The 21,126-nt window shown below is 41.4% G+C and overlaps 1 protein-coding gene across 4 annotated transcripts in view; it reads left to right on the plus strand.

Annotated features, from left to right (window-relative positions):
* Positions 1 to 20,904, plus strand: part of rbms1b (RNA binding motif, single stranded interacting protein 1b) — a 45,227-nt gene extending 24,323 nt beyond the window's left edge. For 3 of the 4 annotated variants that reach the window (XM_018741621.2, XM_018741623.2, XM_018741625.2), the window contains exons 3-14: positions 5,292 to 5,350; positions 7,618 to 7,709; positions 13,690 to 13,847; positions 15,201 to 15,280; positions 15,911 to 16,026; positions 16,338 to 16,384; positions 16,496 to 16,583; positions 16,912 to 16,962; positions 18,045 to 18,155; positions 18,302 to 18,382; positions 18,647 to 18,725; positions 18,916 to 20,904. In XM_018741621.2, coding sequence (XP_018597137.1) covers positions 5,292 to 5,350; positions 7,618 to 7,709; positions 13,690 to 13,847; positions 15,201 to 15,280; positions 15,911 to 16,026; positions 16,338 to 16,384; positions 16,496 to 16,583; positions 16,912 to 16,962; positions 18,045 to 18,155; positions 18,302 to 18,382; positions 18,647 to 18,718 — 955 coding nt within the window. In that variant the 3' untranslated portion in view covers positions 18,719 to 18,725; positions 18,916 to 20,904. The remainder of the gene's footprint in view (positions 1 to 5,291; positions 5,351 to 7,617; positions 7,710 to 13,689; positions 13,848 to 15,200; positions 15,281 to 15,910; positions 16,027 to 16,337; positions 16,385 to 16,495; positions 16,584 to 16,911; positions 16,963 to 18,044; positions 18,156 to 18,301; positions 18,383 to 18,646; positions 18,726 to 18,915) is intronic. The other variant, XM_018741624.2, reaches the window with a different exon arrangement.
* The last annotated feature ends 222 nt before the right edge of the window (positions 20,905 to 21,126 follow it).

Below are 21,126 nucleotides of genomic sequence, written 5' to 3' on the forward strand. Positions count from 1 at the left end.
AAAATAGAGTGAAAGTCTGTTATCATATTTGCAGTATCGTGTGCAGAAAGTGATCCTATGCATTAAAATAAGCTGAGAATTTCAGTTCATGCTTTTTTTTAGTTTTTGTGAAAATATAGATCATAAATGAGATGTTTGTCATTGTATGCAGTTAGGCTGAGTCCATTGGATACAGCCTGGAAATAGATTTTTCTATTAGCAGTTCCCTTCAAACAGTTAAGCCATCATTAATGTAATTGCAAGAGCCTTTACTAGTAATAGTTCATCAATCCCTTTCCCACAAAATGGCTAGACCAAATGTATGTTACGTTCATGATACAGTATGAAATCCCAAGGTGTTAAAATTTAACAGTTTAAGGGTGGCAAAATGTACTGAAAACAAGTCTGCTGAGGAAAGTGGTTAATAATTAAACATGTCTTGATAAAACATTGTCAAATAATGGAACTCTAAATAGTGGAACTTAAAAAAGCAGAGAAACTCTTAATCCATGACATTTGGAATTAGAGACTTGAGTTCAAAAGTGAATGGAAAAAATCTGAAATGTACTTGCTTGGATTTCAGACTTGGTGTGATAAACTCTTCTTACATGTACAGTTTCAAGATGGCCTAAAGCTGGATTTTTGTAAAAGGGAGCCATGCTTGCCTCCATTAAGATGGCAGTAATACTTGTGTTCAAACAAAAATAGTAGAATTATTGTTGAAAACTGACGAAAACCTCACCCTGTTGGGAGGATTTGAAACTTCAGGCACTTTTTATAGAGCTGTTAAACCTTATGTATAGTGTGAAAACTTCAAATTTCAGCATCTATCCACATCTACCCAGCATCCACCCACATCAAACATCTCCTCACCTCCAACGAGCACCCATTCTGCTTCAGCCCATATCTGTCTAACATCCGACTATCTCCACTCAGCATCTGCCCACATCTAGCATCGACCTGTCATGCAGACTGCACGCCCCCGCTGAATCGTTGATCTCCAGGTCTATGACTCAGACCAGCCAACTCACAGTGAAGTGGTAAATGTACTTGGAGCTTGTCTTGTCTACCTTGAGTGGCTATCCTCCTACACTGGCTCTGTACTTCCCGGAGAAAGCTGGGCTGTTCCTCATGTCTCCTCACACTCTGGCTGAGCTTGGCTTGGCTTGGCACCTGCTCCACTTCTGTGGTCGTACTTGAATTTGTTTAACTTGCTATATTTCTGGCAAAAGTCTCACACTGACCTGAAAATTGTCCAGGCAGCAACATTTTGCTAGAAGAACATTGTCAAGATATAAACATAAGTGAAGTACATACAGGTAAAATGTGTTGTACCTGTGGTATTTCATGAATGTCCTCAAAAACAATTCAAACACATTTACATTTTCTCATTTATTATTCATTTAGCATACAATGTTAGGCTATCTACAAATATTTATACAGTTGGGTAATTTTTTACTGGAGCAATTTAGGATCAGTATTTTGCTCAAGGGTACTACAGCTGGAGGTGGGATTTGAACCTGCGACCTCTAAGCAGTGTATTACCAGCTGCATGCTACACTGTAAACGTGATGCGTTTGAATGTTTGCGTACAAGGTGCATTCCTAATATATTTTCATAGCTACTCACTGTGCAGTGTATTTGTACACATTGTATGGAAGGATGATTTAAGACATCTTTCCAGGGTCTCAATTTTTTTGTCTTCAAACTTTAACCTTACTGCACCGATTGCAGCAGGGTTCTCAGGAATCAATATCCATGCAGCAAACAGTAACCAGAGCCCTGATTAGACCCTGTAATAGGATAAGCGGCAAGAAAAAAAGGGCAGGTGAGCCATGAACACATTGTTCCGCCACCTGACCTGGCCAGGAGCCGCTCTCATCCAGTCGACCACAGTGATGGGCACAATCCGATTGCGATAGATTTTCCACATGGTTGCCCTTGCATGTTTGGTCAAGCAAGAGAAGTCTTAACATTATACCAGGATCCTTACATGAGGTGGATGGGGACATCGCTTACTTTGATCTTAGTGAGACCGCAAAACTCAACTTTATCCGGCTGACATGTAGTGTAGGAAACTTTAATAATGCGCTGAATCATCAGGTGGGATTAGTTTTGTTGCTCAGCTCGTGCTTTTAGTCATAGTGATTTATAATGCATATATTCATTTAAAGTTTGAAAAGCAACATATAATTTTTAACTTATTTTAGCTGACACCTTTGTCCAAGGCAACTTACGGTGCTGTCAGTTTTGTCCTAGACTTCATTTACTCATTTATATACCAGAGTAACATAACTCACTGACATGCTGAAAGTGAGTTTAGGTTCCCCAGTTAACCTGAAATGCATGTCTTTAATAGTGGGTGGAAACCAAGCATCTAGAGGAAAGCCACGCAAACTCGGGGAGAAGATGCAGACTGTGCACAGGCTGAGCCGAACTTGAATGCCTGTCCAAACCCACAGCCCAGGTGCTGTAAGGCACCAGTGCTGCCTAATTTAGTGTCACTCCATTGTCAAAATGGGTATTTTATTCAAACAATGCTGGTGAAGGACCTCTTTGCTCAAGTACACTAAAGCATTGCTCCCTGGTAACTTTCATGTGGTGAGTCCATGTCCTTAACCAGAATGTATTGTGCTGTGACTATACCACGGTGAGGGAACTGAAGCCAGGTTTCCACACTGCAGATCTATTTGAGTGCCTTTATCATGCCCTGCTGATGGGATAGCAGTCGTGACAATTACGGTTCTAGTAATTGATTCATTTAGGTCAAATAGTGGAACTCCCTCACCCTCTGGGCATTTTATCTAGTAGAGTGAAGTTGACTGAAATGTCATATAGCTGTAGCAAGACAATGCATGTTACCAGAGAAGCATCGTATCCTTACAAAGCCATTCCATTCACCGTTATAGAGGTATTAAGAATAATGCGGTTCGCAAATGGACCGCATAGGATTTCTTCCTTAGGTCAGTATGCACAGATATTGTTCCTTATAATATATGAATTGTCAGGTCAGGATTTTCGTTCAGAAAGGGGGAACCTGCTGGCATCGAGGGAAATGCTTTACCTACATTTACCTTTGCTGGTTGTGTATAGTAAACATCAAAACTGTACTGCCTCAATTGCTTTGGGGTAAAGAATGTGATAAGTTACGAAATGGCTAAATGACTGTACACACTGGAGTAATTTAGGCTAAGTACCTTGCTGAAGGGTACTGTGGCAGGAGGTGGGGTTTGAACCAGGGTCATTTGAGTGCAAGCCCACAGCTTTAACCACCTTGTTACCTCTTGCCACACGTGGCATTCATAGATTTTATTTTAAGGTCTGCTTCATGTAAGATACTACGGCTATTTTGAGCCAACATGATTTTCACCTGTTTGGTGTGTGCACGAATTACTTGGCTCTTTTTTGAAAAAGGTGATTTGGTTGGCTCTTTCTCTTAGGTGAAAAACTTTAGGTTGCTTAGCCTAAAGTTCAGTGGAAAAAAAGTGCTAATCATTTGTCTCTCACATGGTATATTCACTACAGAAAACTGCACAATTGCAATAGTCTTTTAAAAGTGACATTTAAAATCTTCTGTATCTGTAAAATATAGTAGTGAATATTCCACAGCATTGTTGCGCCTTAATGAAATACCTTTATGTGTAATCTCATACAAAATATTATCTTCCTTGTAAAAAATGACATCTGCTTCTTGGTTATTACTGCCTTGAAACTTCCAGATATCGAATCATAGAAGTATGAGTATAATTTTATTTAATTTGTAAATGTAAATTGTGACACTGGACTTTGCAGGATCCTACAGTATGCTTTAACAATTACAAACAAATCTTGACAAACACTGAGCCCTCTTCTCTGGTTCCTTTCCAGTTTACATATAGCCATTTTTTTGTGAGTTCCTTAAGATATCCAGAAGTGTTAAGGAAAGTCATTCCTGGGCTGTTCCTACATATACTCGTTTCTGATCGGTTAACTCATTACTATTGTGCATTAACTGTGTTCATTTTGCTTAAGCCTTGCTGGTGTGTCGTTCAGTGAAGTTTGTGTCCTCCTGCAGTTCACTGTTGAATCATGGGATGTGGTCATGTAATATCCTGATGATTTCCACTCCTCTGTTGACACATTATGATATCAGTGCCTAACTGCAGCTGTTTATCTTTTGAACTGACCCATGAAGGAATAATTTCTCTTTTGTTGAGGCCGTATTAGAAGAGTGTAATCCATGTTTGAATAACTTGAAGAGGAGCCAATTTTTCAGAAATCGGTAACTGTACATTTTTTCCTATGATTACACGATTCTGCCTTAAGTTTTAAAATATTTATCCATGATTTGATGCTCTTGTTTATGAAATTACCTCATCAATCTGTTTTATTGCAGTTTCAGATTTATGTAACAAGCTGTGTCATGCAATAACACTATTGGTATGTTCTCAGTAATTACACTGTGGTGATTGTGTTTACACGTTGGTGTGGGAAAGTGATTGTATTTCCAAACGTATATACCCTGAGGCTCTCTTTGTGATGTATTGGTGGAGACTGTCAACTGCAGAGCTCATGCTTCTTTGAGAACAGAAACTGGTTAATTGCTCGGCTCCAAAAAATTTATGGTTGTCTTGTTTTCTGCCCTTCATTCTGGACCTATGCCGCTTCTTTTTCCCTTTTTTTTTTATTTTTGTGAAACTGTCAAGACCTCTTCATGTCTGTAGGAAAAAAGATGAAAAGCCCCTTGTCTTTGCTGCAGACAGTTGCTGTGAAAGTAAGGTAAAACACAGAAAGGCTGTCTGGCCATCCATGGTGTGGGGAGCCACATGCATCGATCAGGATCACATGCAAGCAGAAGTTAATGCAGAAAGCATGCAGGTTGGCATGTGACCCATTGACATCAACCATTTTAAAGAAATTCTGAACTTCTTGACAGATATACAAGTCATGGAAGCCACATGCACAGTTGAAAACTTGCAGAGTGTCACAAGTGGGGAAAAAATAAAGAACTGGAGATCACACAATGAATTTGCTCCTATATATTTCTTGGAAGTTCATAACTCCTAAAAAGCGGAACTTATTTTTCCAGTTTTCAGTATGTTGTGTTTTTCCAGCAGTGGCTGAAGTGAGGATTGAGTTTCAGAACTGCCTGGACACACATGCCTGAGGAATGGCTTCTTGTTCCATTGCCATTCTTTTAGGATGATGTCATGAGTTGTAGACTGAGCGTTTCTTTCCTTGTCATTCATAACAGGAGCTCAGGCTGGCACCGTCTGGAGTTCTGTTCGCCAAACAATAAGTAATGTTCTGTTATTTATTCTGTTTTTTTCTAGGTATGGCAAAATAGTGTCCACAAAGGCAATCCTGGATAAAACCACAAACAAATGCAAAGGTGGGTAGGGTTTTTTATTTTTGGAGGCCTTCATATTCTGGTTTGTCTGGTTGTGACGCATCTTCTCAGACACTGGCTCATGAAGGCATAAAGGGCTCCAGACAATGTACCATGTCCAATTTTAAACCCACAGCAAAGACTTCTGAGCATTTGTAGGTCTGTTAGCCCAGTCCCATTGAAGCTCTTACTTGGTTATGTAATAATATCTTTGTCTTCTACGCGCAGTTGAGCATTTCCATGAAATATTCTGAGCTTTTTCTGCAGTGGATGAAAAAAGGGAGAAACGAGCATGTCATGCTACACACACAGTGCCTTAAGTGAATTTTTAGTCAATGGACGTCATAGTAGTTCATCTAGGCAAAGGTCAAATAAAGACCTACCAAAACACCAAGAAGTAAAAATAGCTTGTGGCACAGATGCCCTATGAAAGAGAGTGTTGCTGCCTTGATAGTCAGACAGGAAGAACTGTATGGAGGGGCACCCAGGCATCTTGACTCCTAAGATTAACATGTGCTTTCACAGTTCAGAGCTTCAGTGGGGAAATCTCACCATAAATCCTCTGTACATGCATCCTGTACTGCCAGCAAGCAGTAGTGTTAATGTGTGCCTGCTTTGAACAGGTGGTCTCTTCAATGAGCAGACATTCAACACATTTCCACGATGGGAATGGAAGCAACCTCCTTGTCCTTGAGCTCTAAACATGCTTATGAAATGATACTGCTCTATAGATCCACTGTAGCTGCTACGGGAACCGGCTGCATCTTTGGTTGACAATTTTGCAGGGGTCTGTTGCTTTTCCCACCACGCTGCCGCTGTTTGACATCTGTGCCTATCCTGATTTTGCTCTCATTTGTGTTGAAAGGACTAGCGATTTCTGACCATTTTGAAGCTCCCAAGTCTGAAGCTGGGCTACGGAGTACAGATTTCCCAGCCTGGTGCTTGTGCCCATCGTCTCACAAATTATACGACTACAGGGTAGTTTTGCAATGTGGCCTACCTCTGTAAAACAGGTGCCCAGTGGCTTTTTATAGGCCACTTAGTCATAGCTTTGCTCTGCTTACAGCTGCACATCTTTCTGTGACCAAGCAAGTGTAAGTGAAGCAGCTAAGTTTATGTTCCAAGCAATATCAGGTCTAGAGTTGAACACTATAATCTCATTCCCTATGTCATCCTGAGAGTTCAGCACTTTGAAGCAAACTGGCTCCAGTTGTATTTACAGCTTGTAGGATTATATAATGTGAAAAGTATATTGATTGGACAGAGTAATAGGACATTACATGAACACATGCAGATCCAAAGCCTTTTTAATAGTTCTCACACTGATAACAGTCCGTCAAACACTGGGAAAATAGTCATGCTTGTCACGTGCTGTAAATCACTTGTTCTCCAATGAAAGACAGTAAAAATATTTGGTTGTGATTTTTTTGAAGGGATAATGCAGCATGTAGTGTAGTGGTTGAGGATCTGAACAATTTAAAAGCCAAAAATTGCTTCTACATGCCTCACTCCCCACTGTTGGTATAGTACCCTTGCGCTAGGTGCTTCGCCCTGTACTGAGATATGTAAACAGTCCAAATACTTCAGTTGCTTTAGATAAAAGTGTTAACTAAGTGGAAAATTTGTAACTTCATCCAGCGAGTAAGGGTTGGTGTAGTGAATAATACATTGAAAGGGTTAATGCCATGGTGTCCAAAAGCCCCCATTGATCCAGTCTCCCATGTCCCATGCAGAAATTCTCTTATTAAATTCCCCAAATGTGTTTGCGTGCAGCAGCAGTCTACACTGCAGCCTTTGGGGACAGTAAGGCCACCTAAGTCGCACACGTCGCCATGACAAACTGTGGCCTCTGCATTTCTTACATCCCTGCAGCAGACTGAAAAATGGAGGGAGAATATAAAATATTGTCACGTTAATCCTTTCTTTGGTTGGTTAAGAAGAATAAATATGTGTTCGTATTTCCTCACAGATTGACATCTTAATGCTTTTCTTTTTTAACTGAGTGCTGTCCTGAGCCTTGATACACCCTACGCAATCTTGGCTGAGGAAATAGGGTTGAAAGACTGTCATCAAAAAATAAACATTACTTTTCACTTAAATTTTGTGGGAAGACTGTTTCTAAAATAATAAGGTACGCATAAGAATAATAATCTACTGGGAACTTCTCCATTGCAGATTGTGGTGAAATTAAGAGTAAAATGTTACTGATCTCATTGTCTTGATGAGGGAAGTCCAGGAACTTTCTGACCTTGTGATTCCATGTCCTGTAGGTTATGGATTTGTAGACTTTGACAGTCCGGCCGCCGCCCAGAAAGCAGTTACCGCCTTGAAGACCAGTGGTGTCCAAGCCCAGATGGCGAAGGTGAGGGCGTGGTTCTAGTCTTGTTATAAAACAGCACACCTCAGTTATCTACGAATCTAGGTTGTAAGAGCAAACAAGTACTTTTCTGACATGCAGTCTGTAGTGTCATTAGAAATGTTGGCTATTGCATTTTAACAAGGTCCGCTTATGTTCCTCCAGCGGTTCTTTTCTTTGCCAATTTATCTGGTTTTTCTTAGGGTTGAGGTCTGTAGTGCTTATACATCACAGAAATTCTGTTAATTCTGAAAGAAAAGTTGAACTGGCTTGTATTTGTGCCTTGCCGCACTGAACTGATGTATTTCAGAGCCACAGGAAGCCGTGAATCAGCACAAATGGCGTGTCTTGGCATATTGCTGCATTACACATCCAACCCACAATGCCACACTTTAGAAAACCTCACTTGGGAAAACATGCACATTCATAATATGGGGAAACAAATGGCCCCTAAATTAATAATGTAAACATGACTGTGTGTCAGGGCTGTACATCTCCGTCCTCAAGCACTCCAGGGTGTCCTGGTTTTTGATCAGTTTTGGCTCTGAATTGCTCTGCTGCTGTAGTTAACTGGATTGTGAGTCATCTCACTATCTCACTATGGTATTTGAGGTGTTAGCCAGGCATTAATTAAATGTGTTCTTAAAACTTTCAGGAGCCTGGCCCTCAAGAACTGCAATTGTGCTCAACTGATTGTTCCTTTAGCCGACATTTTATATAATAAGTGATTTGCATAGACTGCAGTTTTATATTTTGCTGTATGTTAATTTGAATCCCTGTTCTGTAGTTGAGGTCTCCTGAACACCAGTGTGATGCCTTAAGCAAGGACATGGTCCTCACACAGTCCCGGCTCAATGACCGTCTCACTTCACAGTATTTCACCAATTATGGAAAATATGCTTTTTTTGGGCAGTATTGTGTGATTTGTCTGGTCTTAGTCATTAGACGATTTTTAGTTATTTTATCTATGAAAACATGGAAAAGTCATTAACTTGTTGCATTCATTTGAAATTATGCATACTCTGTTGTATTAGTGTTTTTGAGTTTGCACAGCAAAAAATTAAATTATGAACTTTGTACTTAATTACTGAGTGAGTGGGATTAAGTTGAAGGTAGCAGCACAGTGGAAAGCCAACTAATGGTGACTAAAGCCTCCAGGATGGCACTAGATGAGATGTATCCTCTCGGGTTGATCGGAAGGATCAGGCAGTCTAACGTGGTGCCTTGGGATGGTCTTGACTCCCTAAATCAGCTGAGGCAGGGGCTTCTCATTGTTGACCTTCAAAAAGCACCAGTACCATAATGACCAAGAACAAGGTAGTTTGCATTCTTGGGCTGACGAAACAGAAGTAAATAATTGGGCATTGTCATGGCAACCATTCAGTAAAGCTGGAGAATCAGGCCTGTGAAACCGAAGGAGAATACACAAATTAAATTCAGTGGATCTAGGCGGCCTAGTACAGCCCACCAATTGGGCCTTTGTGCCCCTCCTGCGTCAAATTCTAATTAAGATAAAGCCGTTTTGCTAAGCTTGCCTGACCTTGATGTAGGTGCAGTTCAAGGTAAACACTATGAAGTCACAGAAGCCTTTCCATTAATTCTATGTCAATATTCCCATGACTTGCTTGGATCCAATGGACTTTCTATAAAGAGGTCCTTTTCCTGGAAGTTTGTTCTCATTCACCAGAATTGGAAATTCAAGTGGTAGCAGAGATTTCTGTCATTTCCACGTAGTGCTCCAGGTGGTTTTCCTGAATAAATCTGTTTCAGTTTCTCATCTTCTGATGTTTTAACGATTGCCATCCTCTGAAAAATCTGTTGCATCTGAAAAACTGAAATTCGATTATACAGCGGTCATTGGAGTGGTAATAGCCACTGTATAATTGTATGCCTCCTTTGTAGGAAGAATTAATACGAGTGGGCGGTTCCCCACAAAGTCCCAGACAGCTAGCCTCTGATACAGAGCACATGGTGTGCTTTTCCTTGTTCAAGAGGAGCACTAAATCCCTTTATCTGCAGATCTGGCCCTCTGCGAACAGGCCTCTGTCACATGATGCCTAATGACTGAATGTTTTGCTGGTGACCCCATTCACTACAGAAACAGATGTCAAATGTCTCTGCCAAATTTCTGTCCTACGTTTTAAGAGCCATTCCACATGCACAGGGAGCCCCCCCCTCCTCCTTTCCTAATTTCTTTCAGATGATGCCTAAGTCTGTCTTGCATCAGACATGACCTGTGATCTAAACGACCCCTTGTTGAATTGCACATTAACTACCCAGAATTCCAGAACACAGAAAACCCTCTTTGAAGTAATCAGTGTGTACGTATGGGTGTATGAGCTTACTTGGTTGTTTTGGCTTTTTCCTCCTTTTCTCCTCTCTGTGCTAATATGGTGAACTGGCAAGTCTGACTGTAGCTGCTGAGAATATTAATTTTAGGTACACTCTGACCGCATACTTGCACAATCCATTGGCACATGTGTCACTAATTTCTTTCATGGAATATTGCGCAACTTTATTTTTTTGTAGTTCCATACAAGGAACATTACGCATTAATGTACTGTTTTTGTGCCGTGCAGACCCACATTTTAGCAAATTTGCTTTGTGGTAATGCGCTCACCCCTAATAAGTCTCCAGTACAGCAATAAAAAAAAAAAAAAAAAACTACTGCAGCTTATGAAAATATATGCCCATTCTTCATACAAAATGACCTATTAGTCAGTAAAACTAACCCTACTTATCACATTGATCATCTTAACTATCACACCCCTAAAACACTAGACCTCTTAATGAAAATGAAATTTCCAGTAGTTTTCTGTTCTATACAGAGCCAGTAAATATAAAAAATACATAAATAATTTAGCTATACAGTACATCTTTAATTTCTGCATTTAGAGAGTAGAAGAAAAAATAAAACAAAGAGGTGAAGAAACTTTTTCAAAAATATCGTTACAGGCTGCTGGCTCTGCTCCTTCAGCTACTAAGACATTTTTTAGTAGGGCTCGAAGGTGTTCTCTAACTCCTTGCTCATCCTTGTACTACTCTCCCCCTGACAGAGTCATGGTGCTTAATCTATTCCTGGAGTGTCCTCACATTGAAGAGATTATCCACAAAAACCTGAAATGATTATTATTTCTTAAATAAATAAATAAATAAATAGCATCGTATAGCATAGCAAAGTAAAACCCCATTTAAAAAAAGACTTGTGAACAAGGACTTGCGTGTATGACATCAGAAATGGCAGGTTGCAAAAATAAGGTACTTACAGTGGTTTATCCATTTATTCAGCTGGGCAATTTTTACTGGAACAATTCAGGGTCAAGGGTACTACAGCAGGAGTGGGATTCAGTTGTTGGTTTGTAACGCCACACAGCACTTCTAGCACCACAGTGACCGTATGGTTTGAATAGTGAAAGGCATAATAGGAAGTGATCTTGTAATATTATTTTCTTTATGTCATAAAACTCTCTGAACCAAATTATCACAATGTCTTCATTCAAGGTTTTTACCCTGTCTCTTGCTCTGAACCTTTCCCATCTTGTACTGGACACGTACTGATTGATAATCCATCAGTGAAAATATACTGACTACCTAGAAATAATTCTGTTATACAAACATTTTGATATATGCTGGGGTTATCATTATCATGCACAGATGCATCAATTTGTATTTGCACTAATTTTATGTGATATTTTGCACCCAAGATCACCTCACCAATAAAATTTTATGGTAATTTTGAATGAGAATTCACCTGAAAGAGCAGTAATTTTTAAGCAATGGATTAACCTCATTATGTGAGGAATGTGCGTATATTTATGTTTCCATTTTTTGTAAACATTTTTACTAACTGCTGCCAATTTTAGCCACTTTATAGTGGAATATTCGAAAGCTAGGAACCTTTTGCGCATGTGTGCTAAGGTTGATTAAGTGAGCATTGATTAATTGAAATAAAAAATCCAAAAACAAAACATAACATATGTTATGCCATTACAGTTAATCCTTGACTAACATGATTAAACATGATGGAGCTGAATAATGAATTTGATTTAGTGTTGTTTGAATCAATCATATAAGAATGACTTCCAATCAACATCTCAATCAAGGCTATTTAATGAAGTGCTCAGCTGGAACAGAAAATGCTATACCCTGCAGTCCGGAAGGACCACACTTTCCCCACCTCTCATTTACGAGAACACAAAGGAACACCTTTTAATTGGGTTATTCCATATTTTCTTAATGTGTCTGACTCAGCTCCTCGTACATATTATTTAGTGATGCCTAGAATAAAAGAAACAGCACATTTGGAACTTATAGGGGTTTGTGTTTTTTTTTTTTTTTTTTTTTTTTTTAATAAACTTGCTCTAAGTTTGGTACAAGCTTCATATGTCTTGGTGTGGTGGGGGTTGTTTCTTACTAGGTCTTAAGAGCTATATGGAAATCAGTTTATCTGATTTTCTTTTTTTTAATTCACTTGCTCATTCATTTTCTTACACACTTCAGTATATAGCCTCTTATCAGTGTTACAGTAGGCAGAGCTTGCAAAAGCAGGATTCACATTCCCAATATATATTACAATAGGTTCCCTACTTATGTACTTTCAAGTAACAAATTGGCAGCTGTTGTCTGTGCTTCTAAGGTGGATGCAGTGGCACAGCGGGTTTGGCCGGGCCCTGCTCTCCAGTGGGTCTCGGGTTCGAGTCCTGCTTGGGGTGCCTTGCGGTGGACTGGCGCCCTGTCCTGGGTGTGTCCCCTCCCCCTCTAGCCTTGCGCCCTGTGTTTCCACGTTGGGCTCCGGCTTCCCGCAACCTCACTCGGAACAAGCGGTGCGTGCGTGCGTGCCCGCGTGCGTGCGTGCGCTTCAAGGTAAATAACATACAGCTTAAATTGTTTTTCTGTCTGAAAACACCCCCAGTCCATAGAACACTCTGTTCACATTTATATTGCAATTATTCATTCGGCAGATCCTTTTCACCAAAGTGAATTACAACTCCGAGTAAACAAAATTTCACCAACAGATGACGAGATGGACCTACTTCTCAGTGCAGCCAGTCTGCTCGAAACCACCATTTTTGTGCATGTTACACGAATAGCTACAAGCAAGACTGATGACGGTGCCTGAAACTGCTCCGTATGATGATAAACTATCAGTTTTTTTTTTTTTTTTTTTTTTTCAAGAAACGTTTTGTCGCATCTCGGGCCCAGTCGAGCTCATAAGTAGGAGACCCACTGTATTAGGAACGGGGGTAACCTTTGCCGACACATCAGTTGGACATTGGCACAGTTGTCCAGCTCTCGTTGAAGGTGGAAGCAGAGCCAGTCTTGTCCCCTTTTCCATAACACCCTTCAAAACGATGTGCCTGAGCACCATGGCATTGCAGGCCACCGCTGTTTGTCCCGTCAGTCTTACCAGCAGCCCTTTTCACGTCAACACCGTGTCTGTGTGGTTTTGCATGTGCGATGACCCTCTGCTTCACACCCCATTTCCCCGCCCACTGTAGCTGGGTTTTCACTGCATTATTTCAGCGATCTAATCTTCCTTCATGTGGGTGTGAAAGCAGTATTAAACTGGTGAATATTTGTGGTAAATAGGCCTGCTCAGTACAGCCATTTTCATGTCCTGTATTTGTGCTGACGCTATTGAAATGTATACCCAGAAACAGGAAAAAAAACTGATGATACATATTTGAACCGGCTGTGGCCTGCATGAAAAACCAGCCCTTATAACTATTCATGGTGACGACTTATCAGCGGAAAAACTAATAAGATATTGGCCGAGAGGGGAGAGATTCCGCGTGACAAGATTTAATCTGTTTTAACCCTGTTTTCTAAGCAATGAATATTCCTGGCTTACATTATCATTTTTATTATCTTGGGTTCATTTGTCAGGGTTTGATAATTTTGATGAGTACAAGAGATGACACAGGAAAACCTTTTCACTGACTTTTTTTTTTTTTTTTTTTTTTCCTGGTTTACGTCATAAATACAGCAACAAGAACAGGACCCGACAAACCTGTACATCTCCAACCTGCCATTGTCCATGGATGAGCAAGAGCTGGAGAACATGCTGAAACCATTCGGCCAAGTCATCTCCACCAGAATCCTGCGAGACTCGAACGGGGCCAGTCGGGGTGTGGGTTTTGCCAGGTGAGTGTTGCCTGTGACCGAACCTCGACGCGTTGCTAGAGAGCCTAACGTTTCGGTGTGCCTGGGGTTCTGGAGTCATGTTGAACACAGAACATTCTCACTGTTTGCTTAAATTCAGGCTGAACAGCAGCTAGCATAGCGCCTTGCAAGTGTGAAGGGTTAGGATCAAATCCCGCTCCTGCTGTAGAACTCTCGAGGAAGGAACGTACCTTGAATTGATATGAGTGCACTATTGTACAAATGGGTAAATAATTATAAGAAGCTTATTATACAATCGTAACATCGCAAGTTGTCTTAGGAAAAGGCCGAAAGGGCAAACGATACAATTGTTGAAATGCTCTGAGGAAGTCATGCACATTCAAAGTACAATACTCAGATATTTATTAGTTTCATTGCTGTCTTCTTTTTTTTTTTTTATTAGAAAACAGTACTAGTTAATTTTGTGTAGCATTTCTTCACCCAGAAGTATATTAGTGTAAATGATTAAGCATAAAGGTGAAGTAGTGGAGTGATGGATTTGTTGGCTAGGGGAGGAGTGAATCCGATCAAGTGCCACTTTTAGAAGTTTTGTGAAGGCCGAGCCCTGTTTAATTATAGCACTAACGCAGGCCTCCACTTCCCGCGCTTGCGTAACGGACGTACTTGACTGGTAAACCTGTCCGTTGCGTACCATGTGTGTACCATGGACAGGTCACTGCTTTTGCGGCAGGTTCATTTTGAGAGCGCAGGGGAAGTTTTTAAGGTGAAACCTGCAGTGACCTGTGGAGAAATACCAGAACTTCATGTCTCCCCTTTAACAAATCACAACAGTTGTTTCTAACAATTTTTTTTTCGCCAAACGCAAACCTCTTTGAATTTTAAGCATGTTATGTTATATACACAGTCAGTCCCAAAGTTGCGAACGGTCTGGATTCAAGATGCACAGCAATAGCTACTTTTACTTGTCCCACACAAACTAAGTTTTCTAAATGGGGGAGGAAAGTATATTTTCCCAAAAATGTCCAGGAGTCTCAAATGAAGAAGTGTTTAGAGATACCTGTGAGCGAGGACAAAAGCTCAGGGATTGGCTTCATCAAAGCATTTGATTTTGAGTCCAAGAATGCATTTGGGTCGTCTGCTGTAGCACTAACCGTCAGTCAGCCTGAAAAGGACCTGAAGAGTAAGTTGCTCCCGTAGTAAACTGTTTCAAGGTAACTGTTATGCCTGTCTGTCAGGTGTTTGAGCTATGATCTCTGCACTAATAAAATTTTTAGTCTGCTTTGTCTGTATGGCCATTGTCATCCATATGTGTTCCCTTGCAATATTGTCAGCAGGAGTTTTGTCGTCATTGATTTACTTAAACATCTCTTTCAGGATGGAATCAACAGAGAAGTGTGATGCCGTGATATCCCACTTCAACGGAAAGTTTATTAAGACACCGCCTGGAGTTCCAGGTATGGGCTCATCGTTTTTAAACTGTCACTTACCGTGTACGTTTACAGCCGCACTCTGGCAGCCAGCGCGGCCAACTCGAGTCGCTCCTTTCAGCGGATGTGTCTCGGGAGCAACCATCGCAGGGAAATGTGTCAAAGAAAAAGACTGCTAGTCTGAGCTCTCGGGCTCTTCATATCAACATGGTGCACATTTCAAATGAGGACAATGTGGAGTCGCATCCACAAAGTGATATCTTTGAAACTCTGTGGCAGCTCTATTACAGGGTGTGCTCCCAGACCACTTTAGTGTTTTCTGTCAATTATATTGAGTATAGTTGGTGCATAGCTCATCCCAGTCCACTGTGTGCAGTGCGGAGAAGCCCCTCAAACACTCGTTGGAGGGGGGCTGAGTGTAAGAACACTGTTTGGCCTGCTTTCCCATCCTGTACGCTTTAATGGGATTGTGCTGCCGGAACGCCTTACAAAAGGAGGCCGCTCTTTAGAACGGGATGGGATTACGAGGGTGTGGCTGCCAGCTTCAATTAGCAAATCCCACAACTTTATTTAAAACAAAAAAAAAAAATGTACGAATAATATGGTTTTCACTTTAAGCACCTAACTGTGGCCCCCAACATTGTGATCTCTCCCCAGCGCCGTCGGAGCCCCTGCTGTGCAAGTTTGCCGATGGTGGGCAGAAGAAGAGACAGAGCCAAAGCAAATATGTGCAGAATGGTCGCGGGTGGTCTAGGGACGGCGAGGTGAGGCTTGTAAGTGCTGCCTCGTCATTCTGCAGACCTGGGACATAGTGGGGGGGGGGGGGGACAGGTTGGTCAAACACCCTGCCTAGATATAATGAAAGTCCACACTGTCCAGTCTTAATTTAAATTATCCCTGATACGTGTGTTCAGTGGAGGTGAGCAGAAACGTGTGGAATATTTAACCAAATCATAGTGAAATTTCACAGAAGCATATAGTGAAGTAGTGTGGAGTAGATGCCAGATGCAGCTGTGACATGCAGAGGAAGGGAGATTCATAGCTGGTCCTGACAGTGCCTGTGTGTGTTCCTTCATCTCCCCAGGCTGGAATGATCACATATGACCCCACCACGGCGGCTATGCAAAACGGGTAAGAAATGATGGGGCTTGGAGGGGGAGGGGGGAACGTGTATTGGTGAGATGACTACAGTTTAAATGACTTACCACAGTCCAAATTTTCCTTGGTGTTTTTAACTTCCAGATTTTACACGTCTCCGTACAGCATAGCAAACAGGATGATTGCTCAGACGCCAGTATCCCCATACATCTCGCCAGTATCCACCTATCAGGTGAGTGTCTGCTGACAGCTTTTTCCTCATCTTGGCATGTCTCTGTGCGAGCTTGTGGCACAAGGACATGAAAGTAAGATAGATGATTGTATTGCAACATGACCACGGTGCTCAGTGTGATTCATATTTGTAATATTCCTTCTTTAATATGGAAAAGGGGGTTTCAAGTCATGGTCCAGAGCCTGTCGGCAGGGCAGGAAAGCCCTAAGGCTACGCTATGCTGTCAGGGGTTTTTCGCTGCTAATAAAAACAGAAGGATGTGCGATTGCCCGAAATAGCACCCTGCCCTCTGTCAGAGTGTTTACGCTACATATGTGTGATGTTCCAGGTACAGAATCCCTCCTGGGTCACACACCAACCCTACATCATGCAACACCCGGTAAGAGAACAAACTGTTCTCGCTCTCTCTCCCGCCCTCTCCTCCTGTGCAACCACCCCCTTCCACTCTATCCCAGCCCCCTGACACACACCCCCAGTCTTGCTCTCCCGCGCGGTCTCACTGGCCAGTCAGCCGCAGGGGACAAAACAGTGGGCGTCTTCAGCCCGCTTCGCAAAGTCATTCATCGTCTGTGTGAAAGTGCCCCACCCAACCCCCACTTGGGAGAGAGAATGAGATGCAAATGGGCTCAGGGGTGAAGGAGAGTGCAGACACCAGTTCTAGGAACTTGGCCCCCACTATGCCTGGAACCGCAAAGCCATCCACTTCAATTGAGACACGTTTGGAAATCTTTTAGCAGATGGTTTGTTCTACAGTCCTGTTTTTTTTCCCTTTTATGAGGAAACAACTGTTTCCCAGAAGGCCTTTCCTCAGATTTTTTGTCTTTTTTTTTTTTTTTTTTTTTTCTCCCCCCCCCATGAAAGAACCTTCAGGGCTTTATACGATGAGCTGGTTGTGTGTTATTCTCAGTGACGCACCCCAGAGTTAGAGAAAATGAAGTCTTTCTTGTGGTTTTGAGGGCTGGCTCAGGTCCCCTTGATTGCTGCAGCCGAATGCTAGCATCTCTGGGATGCACATCATGGGGACAGGGCAGGAGTGAGGTTAATCCACATTGTTGACCCCAAGCAGACATCTGGAGAGCAGGAACAAGAACCTTCTGTCTGTACAATAGGTTCTGTCACACAAAGATATGATTTTGCTGGGGAGAAACATGCTTCGAATATTCATAATAGATATTCCGCACCCAGTCGGAAATGCTGATAGTTGTGAAGTAGCATCTTTTAACTCTACATAAATAAATGGAACCCTTTTTACCCCCCTTCACACTGGTAATCCAAACAGGTGAAAGCAGCCTTTCACATTAGCCTTTGCCCTCTGCCAGAGAGATCACTCTGTGAATGTGTGGTGTGCGGTTGATTTAAGCGACAAGTTTCCATGGAGCGCCATACTTGGCCTTTGTTGATGTCTCACCTTGAAAGAGCAGGAGGATCTCATGTCACCTCTTCTGTTGTGCTCTTGATCAGGGAGCGGTTCTGTCGCCCTCTATGGACCACACCATGTCACTGCAGCCCACGTCCGTCATGAACCCACTAACACAGCAGATGAATCACCTCTCCCTCAGCAGCACCGGAACGGTAGGGGGGAGGGGGCTCGGCTAGGAGGGGGTGTAGTTCTGTGTTTCCCGTGGAATCCAGTGTCTGGGGAGAAATGTGTGAAAGCAGAAAACGATTTTGCAGGAACGAGTGGAGTCACAGTAAGCCGCTGTTTTTTCGCGTTGCAGTTCATGCCCGCCAACACAGCTTTGCAGGGAGCTTATATTCCCCAGTACGCCCACATGCAGACTACAGCTGTTCAGCTGGAGGTTTGTCATTCCTGTTCATAAACCTTTTCTGAGTTTGTTTTAAAAGCCTGCTTTCAGGCTCCCATACAGCGTACGTGAACTATTGGCATTTGCTCTCTTGCGTAGTTTATAAGTGGTTTGTAAATGTAACCAGAGACTGATGTCTTAATGGAGCTCAAAAACCAGCTCCATATACTTCTTCTAAATAATAATTACTAACAGTGATGCTGATGTGTAATGTCAGTTTCTTCATAGTAAAGGGATATTTTTGTACTTGTTATTCAGGAAAGCAGTGGGCAACAGCAGGTGGAGCCCCCTACCGACCATTCTTCCTACACGTACCAACAGGCCCAGTGACCATGAGGTAAGAATGCTATAAAACATTCCTGCTTCCTGTAATACAGAAAATTTTATTCTGTTTTTAGTGGTAACCTTTGTCCAACGTACCTTAGAGGAATAGGCTAATAGAGAAGGTGCTGTGCAGTTTTTTTTTTTTTTTTTTGTTTCACATTACTAAACTTTTTTTTTTTTTTTTTACCCCCCAATCCTTTAAGATCTGCAGTGGCAGCCTGGAAGATGGAATCACTTTACCGCCGAAACAATCATGTCTTCTTTTGATGGATCACACTTTATGGATTTATCAACATTTTGCACAGGCTCTTCAAGGCTTCCTTGGCGTCTCAAGTGAAATCAGTCAGATATTTTGGTATAAGTTCCATAAGGTGCAAAAAGAGGAAAAAAAAAGTTAATTTTTGTCAAAGGATGCTAAAAAAATAAAATGTTTTATTTTAGTAAAGAAAGAACGTTTATTTTTTACCAAGAATTGCCACATGGACGCAACAACTCTGATCACTGCGTATTGTGTGGCATTTAAGGTGCATGACAGTAAATGTCTTTTGTTAATACTTTTTATGATTTTTAATGCCTCTTTTTTCTTTAGTTTTTCTTTTTTAAAAAAAAAAAAAAAAACTGAAATAGTTTATTAGCCAGACATGTTGAAAACGATATTTTGTGCTTGCTGTGTGAGTGTTGCTATGGTGACGTGTAATATGTGTCTTGTGAAGCGTGTTGTCCTTTCTGGTCCAGATCAATCTCTGTCCTATCATACGATTTGCCTTAACTTCTTTCATACAGTAGCTGTAAAGGCAACTTCTTAGACTATGAGCAAGAAACACGGAAAACAATTGCCTTGAAAATCAGCTAGATAGGGCTTTTTTAGGCTATAGCTAATTGCTGTTCTTAGGTGTTGATCTTTCCCTCTATCTTTGCTAAATACTAATGAAAGTAGATCTTTTAGAACAGATGAATTTAAATGTTTGATTGAAAAGACTTTCAGAATCAATTTTAATAGGATGAAAAGTTTGTACTATCAGAAGGCTTAATAGACTTCTGGATGTTTGAATGTGGTAGAAATTTGCTGAATGATAACATTTTAAGTATTGCCTTTTTAAAGACTAACTAGATGTTGTACTTTTGGCTGAGGATGAGTTGGGGAGTTGTTTGGGCGTTGGGCTCATTTGTTTTTGGGGTAGGGCGCTTTATCTGATTATGAGGTTTTAAGTTAAAATCAAACAAACTTATGATTGTGCAAAAACTAAACAAAAACAAGCCTTTCTTGGTGTGTGAAGGATACATATAATTTTGTTTATAAATGACTGAGAGGTGAAAAATATACTTTGAAATAAAACTAGCTCTGTGGTAAGATAATATAAAGCCTGGCACTTTCCAAATAATTGTACTTCACCAAAGAATTCAGAGCTAGTAAATTAGTAAAATGGTATAACATTATCTCTCAGCACAAAAGTATAAAAAATTGAGTAAAGTTTTTGCCGGACTAGTTTGCATTTGGAGAACGTGCCTTCTTGTACATTTGCATTCAGTTTAGTTTTTTCTAGTTTAACATATGGACATAAACAAGCACGGAGGACGACTTCAACCAGAGTGCCACACTCGCAGATTTCATCAGTACAAAGATGAAAATGCAATATTTAAGGAAGAAACCAGGAAAAGACCATTTGAAACTATGAAATAATCACAATATTAATCTGTTGTTCTGTCTTCTACAGCAGATATGTGATAGCAAAAGCTTCATTAATTTTTGCCAGAGTAGAGTTTTTGAAGAAGGCTTTATAAATTAAGTTGTCTTCCAAGAGACTGTGTTCTGACCTGGTCATCTGATGGGCCGGTTATCTACCTCAGAGTTTTCTTTCACCCCCCTCCCCACCCCCCACCAGCCCCTCCGTTTTCCCCCCTCCTTATCCTTCTCTTTTTTTCCTGGGCCGGGTTTGCAGGTCCTGCCCGTCCCTCCAGACCAAAAGCCAAGCTCAGGAGCTGGCCATACACACATTTCTATCAGTTCATTAAACTTTTTTTTTTTTTTTTTTTTTTTAATGACATTATTCATTGCTACAGAACATTTTGTGTTGTCTTTTGTTTGGCTGTGTCCAGATACTCAGTTTCATAGTTTCAAAAGTGTAAAATAAAAATAAATGCTGCTTTTTAATCACGAGAGATTCCAGGAGTAGATGAAGTCCTTCAACAACGGCGGCAACAACACAAGAATAAGAGACCCAAAGTTGTGGTAATTTAGAGGCTTCGTTCCAGACAGATTTTGTGGCAGCCCCCTTCTCTGCGGTCGGGTCTCCGAACCCAGAGGGCCCCCTCCCCTGTGAGAAAGCTGCAGGTTCCCACTCGTTGCCTAAGACCAAGGCGCAGTACTGTTGATCACCTGTGAGGGGCGTGCTGCTAGCGATGTCTGAACCAAG

Source organism: Scleropages formosus, chromosome 12, assembly GCF_900964775.1.
Source record: "Scleropages formosus chromosome 12, fSclFor1.1, whole genome shotgun sequence".
NCBI classification, from domain to species: Eukaryota; Metazoa; Chordata; class Actinopteri; order Osteoglossiformes; family Osteoglossidae; genus Scleropages; species Scleropages formosus.